Here is a 16,473-nt window from a genome sequence, read left to right as displayed (position 1 = left end):
CCCGACTCAGATACCTCCAGGCCAGTGCCGGCGGTCTTCTCCTAGGGGATACAGAACGCACTTTGTTTAGGTGTAGCCGGTACCCTTGGAGGGTTCTCACCGCTCTTCAGTGGTGGTTTGCAGTTTGACTCTCTTGGCGCTCTGTTCGTTACTCCAACTCCTACTCCTCAGGTTCGTAGTGTGCTGCTCAGTGAAACCATGGAGAACCCCATGACACAAAGCATGGACATGACTATGTCGGGAACTCCAGCATTGTGACAAAGTCAACCACTGTGACTACGGAGCTAACAGAATAGGAGAATGATGATACTCCTATTGATGATGCGTTGGTGCCCTTGACCAGATCAACTCGGATGAGGATGATGAGTCCATATGCTTCTCAGTTCATCGTCACCCCAAGAGTTGACACCATAACTGCACCACCTCCTCCTCTGAGCTCTGATGTGTAGAATTAGGTCTCTTTTTTATGCTTTGATGCCAAAGGGGGAGATGGGTGAGATACAAGGGAAGTATGAGAGTTAGTTTGGTTGGCTAAGACTTAGTTAATTTTACTGCATATGCATCTTTGTGTGATACTCTTGTGTGCTAGTTGTTTAAAGTCCAAGCTAACTTTGTGCTTCGTTGGCAATTGTTGGTCCTTTAGCTTTATTTTATGGGTACCCTTATTTTATATATCTTGTCACTAACACTTGTTTCAGGAGATTTCTTATCAATCTTATTATCTTAAGTGAAACAAGTAGGTGTTTACCGAGCAAATTTATAACTCACTCATGTCCTTCCCATGCTCGTGAATTGGTTTGTTTTCATATCCTTATTTGTTTGGATACTTGTGTTTTCACAAATCACCAAAAGGTGGATATTGAATGCATCTAGGCCTCTTGTGGAGATCATAGGGTTTCAGTGATTGATGAACACAAGTATGTGTTTAACACGGAGTATTGCATTTGAGTTAGTCACATTGAGAATATGGTTGTGCCACAAATGACTTGGCCACAACTTAGATCATGAAAGTGTATGGTGCAAACGATAAACGAGAAGACTAAGGACACTCTAGAGCAAACATAGATTGTTTTCCTTTGTCCATACTATTAGGGGGTCTAAGGCACTCAACTATTGAGAGACTTGAAGCAATAGTATGGAGATAAATAAAGTGGATAACTCTCAATTGAGTTGATGGTGGTAAGTGGCCTCATTAAGTTGGTTTTAGGTCAAGGATATCAAAGAAATTGAATTGGTTGAGATCGAACTTGAAACATACTAAAAACAAACAACAAAGCATGCTCCAAATGATATGTTTGGCCTTGGCAGATTGTTCGGTGATGCTGTTCAGAGACTTAAAACTAGTAACATAGTGGGCAACATATGATCCAGCGGAGGACTTTGTGACATCAGTGGATCATCCGGTGGAGCCAATCTAGACTTAGTGATGACTAGTTGGAAAACTTACTATGGTGCGTTGTATATGATCCGGCGGAGGGTCGTGTGACCTTGGTGGATCATCCAGTGAAAGTCCAACTTGACTTTGTGACATGATGGCATGGTTACTGTATGGTGTGAAACGTATGATCCGGTGGAGAACTTGGTGACCTCGGTAGATCATCCAATGGACCAAGCTGGACTTAGTGGCCAATTGGCCAAGTTCCTATGATGTATCATATGATCTCAGGGGACTGTGTGACTCACTATCATATCATATGCGAAAAATATTCTAGAATATCCCCAACTAGTCATTGAAGGAATGTGCCAGCACAATGCCACCATATGATCTGACAAGGCCTTTTTAAGCTTGCGGATCATCCAGTGATAGATTACTATGTCTGCCAATTTTTTTCCATGTCCTAGCAACCTCCTCATCCTTTATATAAGTGCTACTCCTTTGCTCATTTGAAGCCACTCTTTAACCCCATTGTACCCAACACTTGTAGGGAGGTTAATGAAGCATTTGGAGAGCCACACCCAAGCCCAGAAGTGAGATTTGAGTGTTAGCCCAGAGTGCTATTGGTGTTCTTGCTTCTGTTCCTCGAGTTGGAAGCTTAAATACTTGTTACTCTTAGTGTTTGTCAGCACCTATATGGCCTGGTGAAGGATTTGACCTTCTTTGGTGGAGCTATTGTGTGGAGGCTCTAAGAAGCTTGTACGTGGTAGTGAAATCCACCATGCATGAGTTGCAAGCAGGTATTCACTAGTGGAGCGGAGCTCAACCAAGTCTTTGTGACTTCTGCGTTCCAATTTAGCGTATGGGTTGTGGCAACAATTCGATACCACATGACCATGCATGGTGTTTCTTTGAGTGACAACTTGGATGCATGGTAGTGTGTGCTTAGCATAGGTTACAATCTCCCTTTATAAGGACTTTAATCTTAGTGTGATCTTTTCTAAGGACATGTTAGCTTGTTGGCCCTAAGAATTAATTAGTTTGTTCATAGAAGAATTTAGGAGCTAAGAAACTTTGGGGATTTAATACTTGTATAGGCTAAGGTTAATTAGTTGCTTTAATTTTTTAGAGTGAAATTCGCCACCATCTCTTGGCACATTCGGTCCTTACACTAGCAATAGAGAAGAATGGGAAAAGGGGGAAAATTGTGGTTTCCGCTTAAATATGGCAAGGGGGGCATGAGCTCTATCTCCTATTGAGCCATGCAAGTAGCTAACAGTGATTGCTTATCACTACCGGGTAAATAGCTTTTCCCAATTTTTTTGAATCTTAGACTTATGAACCGGCAATGATAAGCAATCACTGTCTGCTAGAGCACAACTAGCAATGATGCTCCGACAGTGATTGCGTATTTTGACAAGTGTGTAGAAATAACATTAGCTGAGATGGGGGGGGGGGTGGAGAATTGCCTATAAATTGCAAAATCTATATGTGAGATATAACTTGTTTTTTTGTAGCCGTGAGAGGAAGATGTGGTTACACACATGCACCAAAAGACCCAATGCACTCTTATATTTGTTTATGCGAGAATATGGGACATGCATTTTTGTACAAGAGGCACAAGTTCAACAGGCTTAGCAAATTCGACAGGAAACTTGGATGGCAGTCGACTCCCTCTGGAGTTGCTGCACGATTGTCGTTACTAACCCTGGCTCTGATGAAAAATCGACCAATCTACTTTGGAATTGTATTCACTTTTTTTTGGACATATGACTTCGCGGTGTAGTTTTTCACTTCTAAACTGATTTACTTATCTCCTACGCACCATAATTGCAAAGGCTTTCAAAACCTATGTACTGGTGACACTCAATCTTGTGAACTATGTTTGAGATTCCTACCCAACCTGCAGGAAGACGATGATTAATTATGTAACTATCCAGCTATATATGGATTCCGGTCAATCTCAGCTAGTTTTGGAATATGGTACCAAGAGAAATTGCGCTGACAAAGATCATAGAAGCCAAGACGAAGATGATGAGTGAAGCACGCCCTAGACGACTGATCAACTTCCTCACATAGTGCTGACTGATGATGGCAGCAATGAATGCAATAGCGATGAAGTAAGCAGCTACAGACAAGGCAAACGAATTGAGTCCATAACCAGCTTTCACTGTAATAATCATGGAGGAAATGTGGAAGAAGAAGAAGAAGATTACCGTAAGGCACTGGAAACCTGTGGAAGAGGTAGTATTCAACAATCGACATTGAGGATGAGAACATCATTGCAAATGTTGCTGTAGCACTAGAAACCTATCATAGTTCCAGTTGTTAGGGATGTGTTCCAACCTTAAAGCATGAGGTTTTTATAGCCTTTAGAAATGTACTAAGAGCTACCGAAATTATACTTTGTTCAGTCAGCTATCGAAATTTAATTCTAACCCGGAGATAACAATAGTTGGTACCACAATTTATACAATGGTACCACAAGGATAGTAGAAAAGCTCATGAAGCATAGCTTGAAAAAAAAAACCAAGACTCTTTTATGAAATTCTATTCCAAACACAAACAAGCCATAGGCTGGACTCTAGAGCATACCTGGGGAGGGATACCGAGCTCCAAGAACAATGGACCCATAATGAAGCCACCTCCAACACCTAGTAGACCCCCCACGAGCCCTGCAATGATACCAAACTGACAGTATACAAAGAGCTGGCAAGATTTTAGGGCATTCTGTTGGCTTCCCTTCGATGATAACACCTTCTTTCCCGTCGCCAACCCATGTGCTTCATACATGGTCACTCCTACTGCCACAGGGATCTGCATCAAGCCAGCAGAAATTAAAGATTTAATCTATGATGCTTTCCAAGTTTTTTTATTATATGAGGATTGCAATTCAAATCAAATTCTGAGAATTTAGAAAAAAAAATTGATCTAAATCCTAAAAATTCCTATAGCAACAATCCATTCAGACAAAATAGATCCTATGGTATATGGCTAATATTGTCGCCATATACCATCTGTCTTTTTTTAACATTGAAACCTGGAGAGAATTCAAGGCCCAGTATAGCGCGGAGCAGTAAGTACTGTACTTCTGCAAATATGGAAAGAGAACACCATAGGCATTATTACTTGTGAAGAGGACAGAAGCAATTAAAGAAAGAAATTGGTTACAATATCCATGGAAATTTATGCGAGATGCAACTGATGAATGTTATTAGATGAGAGGTTGTAGAATTGATCCTCACATTTGCGATCTGAAGCCCAAGGAATGCCAACCACACAAATGCTAGGAGACCGAACTCCTTCCAGTGAACATTCTTCAGAAGTGATGGCTTCTGAAACGTTGGAAAAATTTAGTTAAAAAAATCTTATGAATATTGTTTGGAAAATGCAAGAGTTGAATCATTTGAAGTTTGCCTTCTCATCATGTAATGGATTTTTTGCGACAACGGCATCACCTGATCCTATAGGGATTATTGTTGCATGCTCTGGTTCCTGATCTGAAACGTTATATTAGGGAAACAGTTTAATCAAAAGGAAGAGCTTTCCCACTAGTGGCGCGCTACATCGGCGTCCGGGTGTAGTGAAAAATGAGCAAGGGTCTTCGCATCAGAGTCGACGGGTGCGAAGGGTAAGGAAGCTAGTCGAACCAACTAGGATTCGTTTAGGTAGTTGGAATGTAGGGTCACTTACAGGTAAGTTAAGCGAATTAGTTGATACCGCGACTAGGAGACGTGTAAATATATTATGCGTTCAAGAGACTAAATAGAAGGGTCAGAAGGCGAAGGAGGTGGACAATACAGGTTTCAAGCTATGGTACACAGGGACAGTCGCGAATAGAAATGGAGTAGGAGTTTTGATTGATAAGAGCCTCAAAAATGGTGTGGTGGGAGTGAGAAGGCAAGGAGGTAGAATTATCTTAGTCAAGCTTGTCGTTGGTGATATAGTCTTGAACGTAATTAGTGCGTATGCCCCCAAGTAGGCCTCGACGAGAGTGCTAAGAGACAGTTCTGGGAAGACTTAGATGACCTGTTTAGAGCTATACCTAGTAGTGAGAAGCTTTTTATAGGAGGAGATCTTAATGGGCATGTAGGTACTACAAGCGCAGGTTTCGAGGCAGTTTATGGAGGTTTTAGGTATGGTAGTAGGAATCAGGAGGGGGAGGAAGTTCTGGACTTCGCGGTAGCTTTTGACCTGATGATAGCCAACACTTTCTTTAGAAAGAGATAATCTCATCTAGTGATCTTCAGTAGCGGACAACACTGTAGCCAGATTGACTTTGTCCTCGCAAGAAGAAAGGACAAACGAGCATGCTTGGATTGCAAGATGATACCAGGGGAGTGTGTTGTTTCTCAACATAAGCTTTTGGTGGCAGATTTTCGTTTTCAGGTGCGTGCCCGTAGGGATAAACAAGCTAAGATTGAAAGAACAAAGTGGTGGAAACTGAAAGGGGAGACGTCAGAGGTATTTAGGGAAAGGGTTATCAAAGAGTGCTCTTGGAAGGAAGAAGACGACATAAACAATATGTGGGACAAGATGGCAACCAACATTCGGAAGGTAGCCTCAGAGGTGTGTGGAGTAACCAAAGGAAGGGGACGCGAGGCTAAAGATACTTGGTGGTGGAACGAGGAAGTCCAAAGGGCTATTAAGGAGAAGAAAGAATGCTATAGACGCTTGTACCATGACAGGAGTGTGGACAACATAGAGAAGTATAAGGTGGCAAAGAAGACTGCAAAGCGAGCTATAAGTGTGGCAAAGGGTAGAGCGTACGAGGATCTTTACCAACATTTGAGTACGAATGAAGGAGTGAAGGACATTTATAGGATAGCTAGGGTTCGTGAGAGAAAGACACGGGACTTCAACCAAGTTAAGTGCATTAAGGATGAAAGGGAGCATCTCTTGGTAAAGGAGGATGAGATCCGACATCGATGGCAAGAGTATTTTGACAAATTGTTCAATGATGAGAATATGGACACAACCTTTCAGTTGGATGACTCTTTTGATGACACCAATATGCGCTTTGTGCGGAGAATCCAAGAATCTGAGGTCAGAGAGGCGTTGAAAAGGATGAAAGGAGGTAAGACGATGGGACCGGATGGTATCCCAATCGAGGTGTGGAGATGCCTCGGGGACATAGCTGTAGTATGGTTAACCAAGCTGTTCAACCATATTTTTTGATCGAATAAGATGCCTGATGAGTGAAGGAGAAGTATATTGGTACCAATCTACAAGAATAAAGGGGATATTCAAAGTTGTACAAATTACCGAGGAATTAAGTTGATGAGCCATACTATGAAGCTATGGGAGAGAGTTATCGAGCATCGCTTGAGAGCAATAACGCGGGTCTCTATGAACCAATTTGGTTTCATGCCCGGAAGGTCAACCATAGAAGCCATTTTCTTAATAAGACAAGTTATGGAGCGGTATAGGGAGAAGAAGAAGGACATACACATGGTTTTTATTGACTTGGAGAAGGCTTATGATAAAATACCAAGGAATGTTATGTGGTGGGCTTTGGACAAACATAAAGTTCCAACGAAGTATGTCGGGCTCATTAAGGACATGTACAGCAATGTTGTGACTAGAGTTCGAACAAGTGATGGAGACACGGATGACTTCCCGATTAGGATAGGACTACATCAAGGGTCAGCTTTGAGCCCTTATTTGTTTGCTTTAGTGATGGATGAGGTCACAAGGGACATACAAGGGGACATCCCTTGGTTTATGCTTTTCGCGGACGATGTAGTGCTAGTTGATGAAAGCCGGACAGGAGTAAATCAGAAACTAGAGTTATGGCGGGAGACTTTGGAGTCCAAAGGTTTTAGACTTAGTAGAACTAAAACTGAGTATATGAGATGTGACTTCGGCACTACTACTCGGGAGGAGAAAGATGTTAGTTTGGAAGGTCAAGTAGTGCCTAGGAAGGATACCTTTCGATATTTAGGATCAATGCTACAAAGGGACGGGGATATTGATGAAGATGTTAGCCATAGAATCAAAGCAGGGTGGATGAAGTGGCGGCAAGCGTCTGGTGTCCTATGTGACAAAAGGGTACCACAGAAGCTAAAAGGCAAGTTTTATAGGACGGCGATTAGACCTGCTATGTTGTATGGTGCAGAATGTTGGCCTACGAAAAGACGACATATTCAACAGCTAAGTGTCGCGGAAATGCGTATGTTGCGTTGGATTTGCGGTCATACAAGAAGGGATCGAGTTCGGAACGATGATATACGTGAGAGATTAGGGGTAGCGCCAATTGAAGAAAAGCTTGTCCAACACCGGTTGAGATGGTTTGGACATGTGCAACGGAGACCTCCAGATGCATCGGTGCGTAGTGGAATCCTAAGTCAGGATAGTAACGTGAAGAGAGGCAGAGGAAGACCGAAGTTGACTTGGGTAGAGGCAATAAAAGGATACTTGAAAGGATAGAATATACCCAAAGACTTAGCCTTAGATAGGAGTGCTTAGAAGACAGCTATTCACATGCCTGAACCTTGATTGCTTCTGTTGGGTTTCAACTCTAGCCTATCTTAACTTCTTTGGGACTTAAAGGCTTTGTTGTTGTTGTTGTTGTTGTTGTTGAAGAGCTTTCCCATTTGGTGAAGATAAAGAAATCATTTTTACAGAATTGCTCCACTCTTTGTGCGGTCTCCTGGAATGGAAGAGATGAAAGCATTCCAATTAGTATAGCAGGAGAGAAGAAGGAAAATGAAGATGACAGGGCAAGAGTTACCCTTTTCTTTATGGTCTCTTTCTTCCATGTCTCAACGCCCTTCAAGAAGGCCTTTGTTGATGTTATTACTGTGATTCAATTTGCATAGGAGATGCAAACCCAGGTCAATCAGACAAGAGGTTTTCAAGGTGCTTGGGGATATAAAAAAAACAAACCTAGGAAGAGGATTATGAGGAGAGCCGTGACCAGCCAGTCAGGGAAAACAACATTGAAGATTACACCGATGCTGATCCCAAGCATCAACATAGGCTGGATGAGCATGGCGAGGTCATAGTCGATCAGCGGTATGTCCAAACTCGGGTGCTTCAGCTTGAGATTGTAGTAGACAGTTGACACAGATGCACCCATGATCATGCCTGTTGATCACAATTTACAAATAAACAGTACAGCATTGATCATTCAGTTGGAATGGATCGGAATATAATAGAGGGAACCGTTAGATGCTGACACTTGGACATGGCGGCCGATGACTTGGGATCAAAGCCGATGATCAACGCTAGCATTGGCAGGAAGACGCCGCCTCCGCCGACGCCGCCAACGCTCCCTAACGCGGCGCCAAAGAACCCGATTAGTGATCCCAGCACGATCCGCCACCCAAATTCCATTGGCTGTTTAATTTTAACACAAAAGAATTAGACATCCAGAAAATGCACCACATTGTTAGCGAAATCGTGCCCGAAAACATTGCACTTGCAGACACATTGTAGTGATACTACAAAATAATCCTGCTCGTCAAAAGCACGAGGCGCTGTTTGCATCATTACCGGTCAGACGTGGTGGTACGAGTTGCCACCATCAGTTTTCCGCGTCGAATTATGTACGCCCATCCCCGTCCCCGTGTCGGCGGCGACAACGGTGGCCGCGCATGCGACGCCGAGCGCGGCGACGGCGTGCCAACGCCACCTCCTCCCCATTTCCATCGTCGGCGAGGAGACGGAGAGAGAGGCTTCGTGGGATCAGGGATCCATACGGCAGGAAATGGTTTAGGCAGTTCCTCACTCTAAAGTTTATTATGTATCCCATCTAAGGTTGTATACATACATGGAGTATTAAATATATACTAAAAATAACTAATTGCACTATTTACGATTAATTTACGAGACGAATCTTTTAAGCCTAATTAGTTCATGATTTGATAATATGGTGCTACAGTAACACATGTGCTAATGTGACGGACTAATTAGGCATAATAAATTCGTCTCGTGGGCTGTAATTTGTTTTTTTATTAGTATCTAAACACCCCATGCGACACCCTCAATGATACTCGATGTGACACCCAAAACTTTACGCATTAGATTTAAAGAAGGCCTTAATTTGGTTCCTGCTACCGGCAAAACCCAGTGGCACCTCTCAGTCTCAGCGCGTTGGCGGCGTGGGTTCTGTGTGTGTCTCCTGTGCGCGTGAGGAAGAAAGGGGAAATGGGGTCAGGAAGTCAGATTGAGTTGGATGTTTTGATTCGGATACGGATGGCATTTGCATGTATAATACTGATCAATGTGGGGAGTTGGAGGCTTGGAGCTGCTGCTTCGTATCCAGCCGTCCAATCAGCAGAGCAGATCATGACGGACGCTACCTGGGGCATGGTGGGTGCGCACTTCCATCCGAGATCCGCTTTTGTAGCTGTATTCCGGAGCATCAGAAGGGCAATAAAACAGTAAAGGCACGCATTCCACCAGATTGTTGGAAATTCGGCATCGATACGTGTATGGGAAGGACAAGGACAATACTCCTATTCTGCAAGTGAAGCAATAAATTTGAAGAACGGTAATCGCGGGCCACAGCACCAGCCAACAACTTAACAGGTGTATCTTCTTGGCCACTCGCTTCTAACCTTATCCTGCTGCACCAATCTCCAGAAGGCTCTCTACCGTAGCGCTGCAAATCGTGCTCCACCGTGACTGCGCTCCACAGCGCCGCAACCGTTGGGTTCCTCCACCAGCCGCCGGCCTCACTAGCGTCACCCGGAGTCCATAATCCACGGTGTCTCCACTAGTACATAAACGATTTTTAGCGACGCCCCCCTTTTTAATTAGAGGCGGTTCAACTAGCATGCCGCCTCTAACTACGCCTAGGGGTACTGTAGCTTTGTGACCGTATCTGAAGATCAATTTTCAGGGACGGTTCTATTACAAAAACCGCTTTTAAAAATAGATCTATTTGTAGGGACGGTTGTATTAAGAGAACCGCCTCTGAAGATCTATTTTTTATGGGTAGTTCTCTTTACAAAACCGCTCCTAAAGGAGATCTAATTTTAGCCACGGTTGTTTTAGATCTGCTTCTAAAGATGCAATTTCACGGGAGAGAAAACTATTCGCGCGCAAGCAGTTTGAACATATACTTCCTGGTTTTCAATAACCATGTGCATAGGACCCACGCACCTCGATCAATCCCACTGCATCTTTATCTTCTCACGCAGAGCAACAACCTGTTCTCATCTCTCGAACTCTCTCCAACTTTCTCTCTTCTCTCTCCCTTTCTTGTTCGTTCTTTGGATAGAGGTGCGGCAGCCATGGCAACGGTGTGGCCCACAGCGTCGACGGCGAGCTCAGCATCGGTGTGCTAGCCGGGCGCGGTAGAGCGGCGACAGCGAGCTGGCCGTGTGTGGCGGCTTGGCACTAGTGTGCTGCCTGGGCGCGGCAGTGCGACAACGGCGAGCTAGCCGGGCGCGGCAGAGCAGCGACGGCGAGCTGGCCGTGTGTGGCGACTTGGCGCCGGTGTGCTAGCCGGGTGCGGCAATGCGGCAACGGCGAGCTGGCCGTGTGTGGCGACTTGGTGTCGATGTGCTTGACGGGCAGGGCAGCGGCGCTGGCGAGCTGGCCGCGCGTGGTGGTTTTGGCGCCGGTGTGCTGGCCGGGTGCATCGTTACATTGCGGCGCTGGCTGTTGTAGCTTGCAGTGCAGGCAGTGCGGCACATCGGCACTGGTTGACACGGCAGCTCTGCAGTGCGGTGCCGGCGAGCTTTTTTTTATTCCCAAAAATCATTTTCAGCGCCGGTTGCTTAAGAGGTCCGACTCTGTATATGTATTTTCAGAATCGGTTCACTGAACTTCACCGTTTGTAAAGATGCATTTTTAGCATCGGTTGATTTAACACACCCGCTCTTAGAAATTGTTTTTGAGAGTCGGTTGTTAATCCGCCACTAGAAATAAGTTGTTTTTACCATCGGTGTCATAGTGACGGTTGAAACAACCATTCCTATATATCGAATTTGACCGCATCTAAAAATCATTTTTGTACTAGTGCCCAAGGCCAGCCATTGCCTCATTGCGCCCCCTGGCCGGTCCGTAGCTGCCCCCTACCCGGTTCGCATCAAGGCTGCGATGTCCCCTAGCCAGTTCGCCGATGATGTGAAGCTCCATCGTAGGGCTCAAAGAAACGAAGGGCGGCTCCACTCCGGCCGCCACCCCATCAGGCCCCTTGGCCGGCCCACAGCTGGCCCCTACCCCGGTCCGCTCCAAGGCTGCGATGTCCCCTGGCCAGTACGGCGACAACGCGAAGCTCCATCGTCGGGCTCGAAGAAACAGAGGGTAGCTCCGCTCCAGCCGTCGCCCCATCGCGTCCCTTGGCCGGTCCGCAGCTGCCCCCTACCCGTCCACTCCAAGGCTGCAACGATGTCCCTTGGCCGGTCCGCCGACAATGCAAAGCTCCATCGCTAGGCTCGAAGAAACGGAGGGAAACTCCACTCCGGGCGCCGCGCTCGACGACTATTGCCCCCCTGGCCGGTCGCTCCCCGCCACCGGCGAGTTCTACGTCGATGAATTTCACACTCCGGCGAGCCACCATTTCTCCCAAGCAGCAAAAAGATGTTGCGCTGAAAGCGCATGTTGCAAGCGTACATTTCAAATGTTTCATAGGTATGTTGTAGGTATTTTCGTACGGATGTTGCAAAAGTAGACCGGGATATTGCATTTATTGCAGTGGTTTGTACACGTATGTTGCAAGTGTCTATTCCCAATGTTTTATCTATTTTTCAGACATATGTTGCAAGTGTGTTTATCTGGATGTTTCATACATATGTTGCAAGTGTTTTATCTAGATGTTGCGTATGTTTTGCTATGGATTTGTGTTTTTCAGGTGTTTTGTTGCAAGTCTTCTTTTATATGTTGCATCTGAATGTTTTAAAAATAGATCTGGTGTGGCACATGTTGCTATGGCTATACACGCATGTTACAAGTGCATGTTGCAAGTGTTTTATCTGTTTCAGACACATGTTTCATTTGGATGTCTCAAAAGTAGATCTCAAGGAAGCACATGCTGCTGCTGCTAGTGCGCCACCGTAGGTCACCGTGCTGTCGTGGGTCACCGCACTCGTCTACTGATGGTGGTGCTGCTGCTACGTGCATGCGCGCGTGTGAAACGAAGCATGCTTAGGATGGTCCCCGCGCATGCGTGGTCCCACGCGGCCTCTGGAGCAAGATGGGTACGTCATGAGCGGGCGCCGAAGCACATTCCGATGCTAGCGTCCCGGATCAGACGTCCAAGCACTAACAAGTTCGTTTAAAAAAAAGCTTTAGCCGCAAATACTTTACAAAGCTTTACAAAGCACTAACAAAAAAAATATCCATTATTATACATCCTTATGTTTCGTGAAATGGTGATAAAAAAAACTCTTAAAACTAGATAGAAAATCCAACAGGTAAGGTGCGTGCCAACACAGCGCCACAGGGGTCATCGATCATATACTAACCTACTGTACCTGTGTGGTGGCTGATGACTGTCATCACTACCAGCAAGCCCCTGCACTTTACCAATGTCCACTGCCAGCCAGCAACCTGCTATGGAAAATGGTATGCGACTGTTTCACAGCCAGTTACAAGTTTGTATTCAATTATGGTGATGGTGACAAGCAATTCAATATTATCCATTTCATCCTGTATAAATAGACAAAGTCAAAATACACGGTAAACACAACAAGAATGAACTCTTTTCATGTGCCAACAGCGCTAGACCCCTTTCAAGTTCTGGAAAGCTTCAGATCACAGCTCAAAGCCTCATTCTTCATGGAGATAATCACCCTGATGTGTTGGAGTGTCTGGACTGTCAGGAATAATTTCATTTTCAGAGGGGAGGCTGTCTCTTTGGAGCGCTGCAAATTTCTTTTTAGAGAAAACTTCGTCTTAGTTATTCTTTGTGTGAAGAAAAAAATACCTCCCCTTTATCTCTTTATGGCTAGAGCAGCTTGTGTAATCTGCCTCATCTTCTTTATTTCCTTCTACGTCTCTTGAATTTTTCTCCTGTAATTCTGTTGATTTGTACTTCTGTTTGTTTTGTTAATATATGCCAGTTGGGATTGGCCTCCAATCCCTCCTGTTTCCTCAAAAAAACAAGAATGAACTCTAGTATTTCCGGTACGTCAAATAACATGAGAACGTGTCAGGTCTCACAAATGCAGAGTTGACAAACCTAGTACATAGACAAAAGATGAAGCAGATGACTGATGCCAACTTTTCATGTATACACAGAATTGACAATTATGTAAATTTCTCATCCAAATAGCTTATTTACTAAAAGTTTGTCTTAACAAAGAAAAAATTTGCATGTCTTGCATGTTCTCCAAAAAAGATTTCTTGAAACTAATAACACTACTGTGGGGGGCCTCTTTTGCAGTAATTCTGCCAGCAAGCGGTTACCAGGATCTGCTGCACTGCAGCACATATATGTCAGTACTCAGTAGTGAACCAAGTCACAAGTGCTTAGATCACCACTTCACCAGGCTGAATGAGCCTTGTTACCAATTCTCCGATCATTGACAATTTTCAGCAGATCTGAAAGTTACCAGTTAAACTAGTTGGTTACCATCAGTACCTTAAAACACAAGAACTGTCCAAGTTTCAGTATTGCTCTATGTTTGGAAGTGGTATGGTGGTCTGAAACATTCATCAGTCACACTAGCTACACAACAACAACAACAACAAAGCCTTTCACATTAGCTACACGAGGCAATAAATTATATGATTCATGTCACATGGAGAGAATACTAATTTGGGTCTAAGTTGCTAGAAATGCAAAACCTTTGAAGCTCCTCTACTAGTTACTATAGAATTCTGGATAACCTTCTATCTGATAAGAAACTTATCTTTCCCATCTCATTCAGTTCCATCATTTTTTCGTTCTCAGCATTCAGAAACACTATCAAGCTTAGAAAATTGTATGACTTCGACCAGAAAGCTTACACAATTTCCACTGCCATATCTGGTGGCACAAAGGGAATTGGCAAATATGTTTGTGCATCATTTCAATCAAGTTCGCTTCTCGTGGAACAGTACATGTTTGAATTCACAAGCAATACATTCCCTGTTAATCCTATTTTGCCTTCTCATCATTTCAACCAGCAAATAATTTTCAGACACTTTGCCCTTCTATAGCAAACAAAGTGACAAATGGATTCAGGATGCACAGTAATTTAGTAAATGCAGGAATTCTCCTTTTAAGAAATACAAATTCGGATATTTCTATTTTTAACATTATAATCCAGTTAGCCTCTTTTTGCTCACGGAGATAACTTAGTTTATTTGACAAGAAAACAAAGTACTACTACATGATACATTGCAACTGTGCACGAGGAAGAAGTTTTAATTAAATTCTTTAGATCTTTCATCATAGGTGCCAGCTCAGTAGCTGTTTCATCATTCCATATCAATCACCAGCCCATAGCAGCCAAGAATCATCAGTACGGAAGAAAAAGAAACTACTAGTAACTCTCGCCTGAGCTTAAACATACAGATGAGAAACTGTCATCTGAGTTTAAACATCTGAGATAAACAAAATGTCTGAGCTTAAAACCACACTACATTACTGCCAAGCAAACGACATGCAGCAAAAGATCTTACCCTCACAGTTACCTCCAATAATAATAAGAACAAAGCTAAATTGAAATTCAAACCTTGGCCCAAGCTACAGCGGGATGCTAGAATTCAGCGATCAGAAATTGAGCTGTTCAGTCGAAATCTGGCACTAAGATCGCCTTCTCTGCTGCCTCCTCGCCCTCCTCTCGTCGCCTTGCGCCCGTCTGGGTTCACTGACCCCTTCTCGGACCCCCTCGACGCATCCATCCTCCTTCCCCAGCTTCTTCTCTCCGCGCCGTTCCCCGACCACCACGACTGTATCCACCTCTTCTCCGCGGCCAACGACCACCACCGCGTCCTCGTATCCGCCTCCGCGCCCTCCGCCAACGACCACGACTTCGTCGACGCCGCCGTCGCCCGCGACGCCGCCGCCGGCGTCGGGGGCGGCCCCGCGGTCGGGTCCGGCGTCATCCACGCAGCCTCCTTCGCGTGGTGCCGAGACGCGGCCCTCGTCGTCGTCGGAGTCTTCGGAGAAGGGCAGGCGGGCGAGGCGGGAGGCGACGGCAGCGGCGGCGAGGGAGAAGGCCTCGGCGATGGACTCCGGCGGGAGCGCGCATTCCTCGAGCCCCGCGTCTTCTAGCCGCGGCGGCCGGATGGGCACGCCCCCTCCGACGGTGAGCTCGTCTTCGCCCTCCATTGGATTCGCCGCCCCCGCGCGACGAGGCTTCGAGAACAGGAGCGTACCTACCGTACCAGCGAGGTGGAGCGGCCGCCCTAGGTAGCCGCTGGCGCTGGTACCCCAACCCCCCCAGTGCACAGGTCTGCGAGGCTGTGACGAACTGAAGGAGCGCTGTCCGAGCCTCAGCCACGGACGGAAGGTCGAAGAAGATGCCGATCTCTATTCATTTTGGGCGGCTAAAGCCCCTTTGGCAAACGGCTTCATTTTGGGCGGCTAAAGCCCCTTTAGCAATCCGCTTCACCGCTGAAGTCAAAGCCGGTGAAACTAGAAAAATTAGTTTTTTTTATTTCTAATTTATTTTAACTCCGGCTTATAAAACGGCTTCATGCTACAGTGTCTCGATTTGCGCAAAATAGATGAAGTCAAAACTGACATAAGCCGTGCCAAAGAAGCCCTAAGAGTATCTCCAACATCGACACCATTCGTAGCGCTACTCAAAGAATTCAATACACATTCAACGTTCAACCTAACAACAGAATTCAAAACAGAATCATTTCTGCAAATAAGTTTTCAGAAGAGAGGATATTCATATTTGGGTTTGTACCTCTCAGGTTATCTCCAACAACACCACCTAAAATATAAGACTCATTCGTACTTTGGGTAGCGCTACAGGTAAAACGTTCAATACTTATTCAACATCTTCTCCAACAACAAGACACAAAAGAGAATACTTTCTGCAAATAGGTTTTCAGGAGAGAGGATACCCATATTTGGATTGTGTCTCTCAGGCAACCCAAAATAGGTCTTCCGTATAGATACTCTGTTGGAGGCTGATTTTGGATCTCTCACTACCCATTTTGGGTTTGGGTCTCCTTATTGGAGACAGTCTCAGATAATCTAA

General features: G+C 45.0%; 1 protein-coding gene and 1 pseudogene across 1 annotated transcript; both read right to left on the bottom strand.

The window, feature by feature from the left end:
• Nucleotides 1-2,974: 2,974 nt before the first annotated feature.
• On the bottom strand, nt 2,975-9,055 carry LOC136551631 (sulfite exporter TauE/SafE family protein 3-like; annotated as a pseudogene).
• A 4,262-nt stretch (nt 9,056-13,317) lies between these two features.
• Nucleotides 13,318-15,782, bottom strand: LOC136551629 (uncharacterized). The gene is made up of 2 exons (XM_066543186.1): nt 14,992-15,782; nt 13,318-13,511 (listed from the first exon to the last, which is right to left on the bottom strand). The coding sequence occupies exon 1, from the start codon at nt 15,588-15,590 to the stop codon at nt 15,063-15,065; it is 528 nt and encodes a 175-aa protein (XP_066399283.1). The 5' UTR covers nt 15,591-15,782; the 3' UTR covers nt 13,318-13,511; nt 14,992-15,062.
• Nucleotides 15,783-16,473: the final 691 nt, after the last annotated feature.

The sequence above is a fragment of the Miscanthus floridulus genome, chromosome 4 (assembly GCF_019320115.1).
Source record: "Miscanthus floridulus cultivar M001 chromosome 4, ASM1932011v1, whole genome shotgun sequence".
Taxonomy (NCBI): Eukaryota; Viridiplantae; Streptophyta; class Magnoliopsida; order Poales; family Poaceae; genus Miscanthus; species Miscanthus floridulus.
Note: the sequence above shows the minus strand (reverse complement) of the source record. Positions and strands in the feature narration are given on the sequence as shown.

Excerpts from the sequence above, each read along its gene's own strand:
- LOC136551629 (XM_066543186.1), bottom strand. The coding sequence starts at position 15,590 with ATGGAGGGCGAAGACGAGCTCACCGTCGGAGGGGGCGTGCCCATCCGG.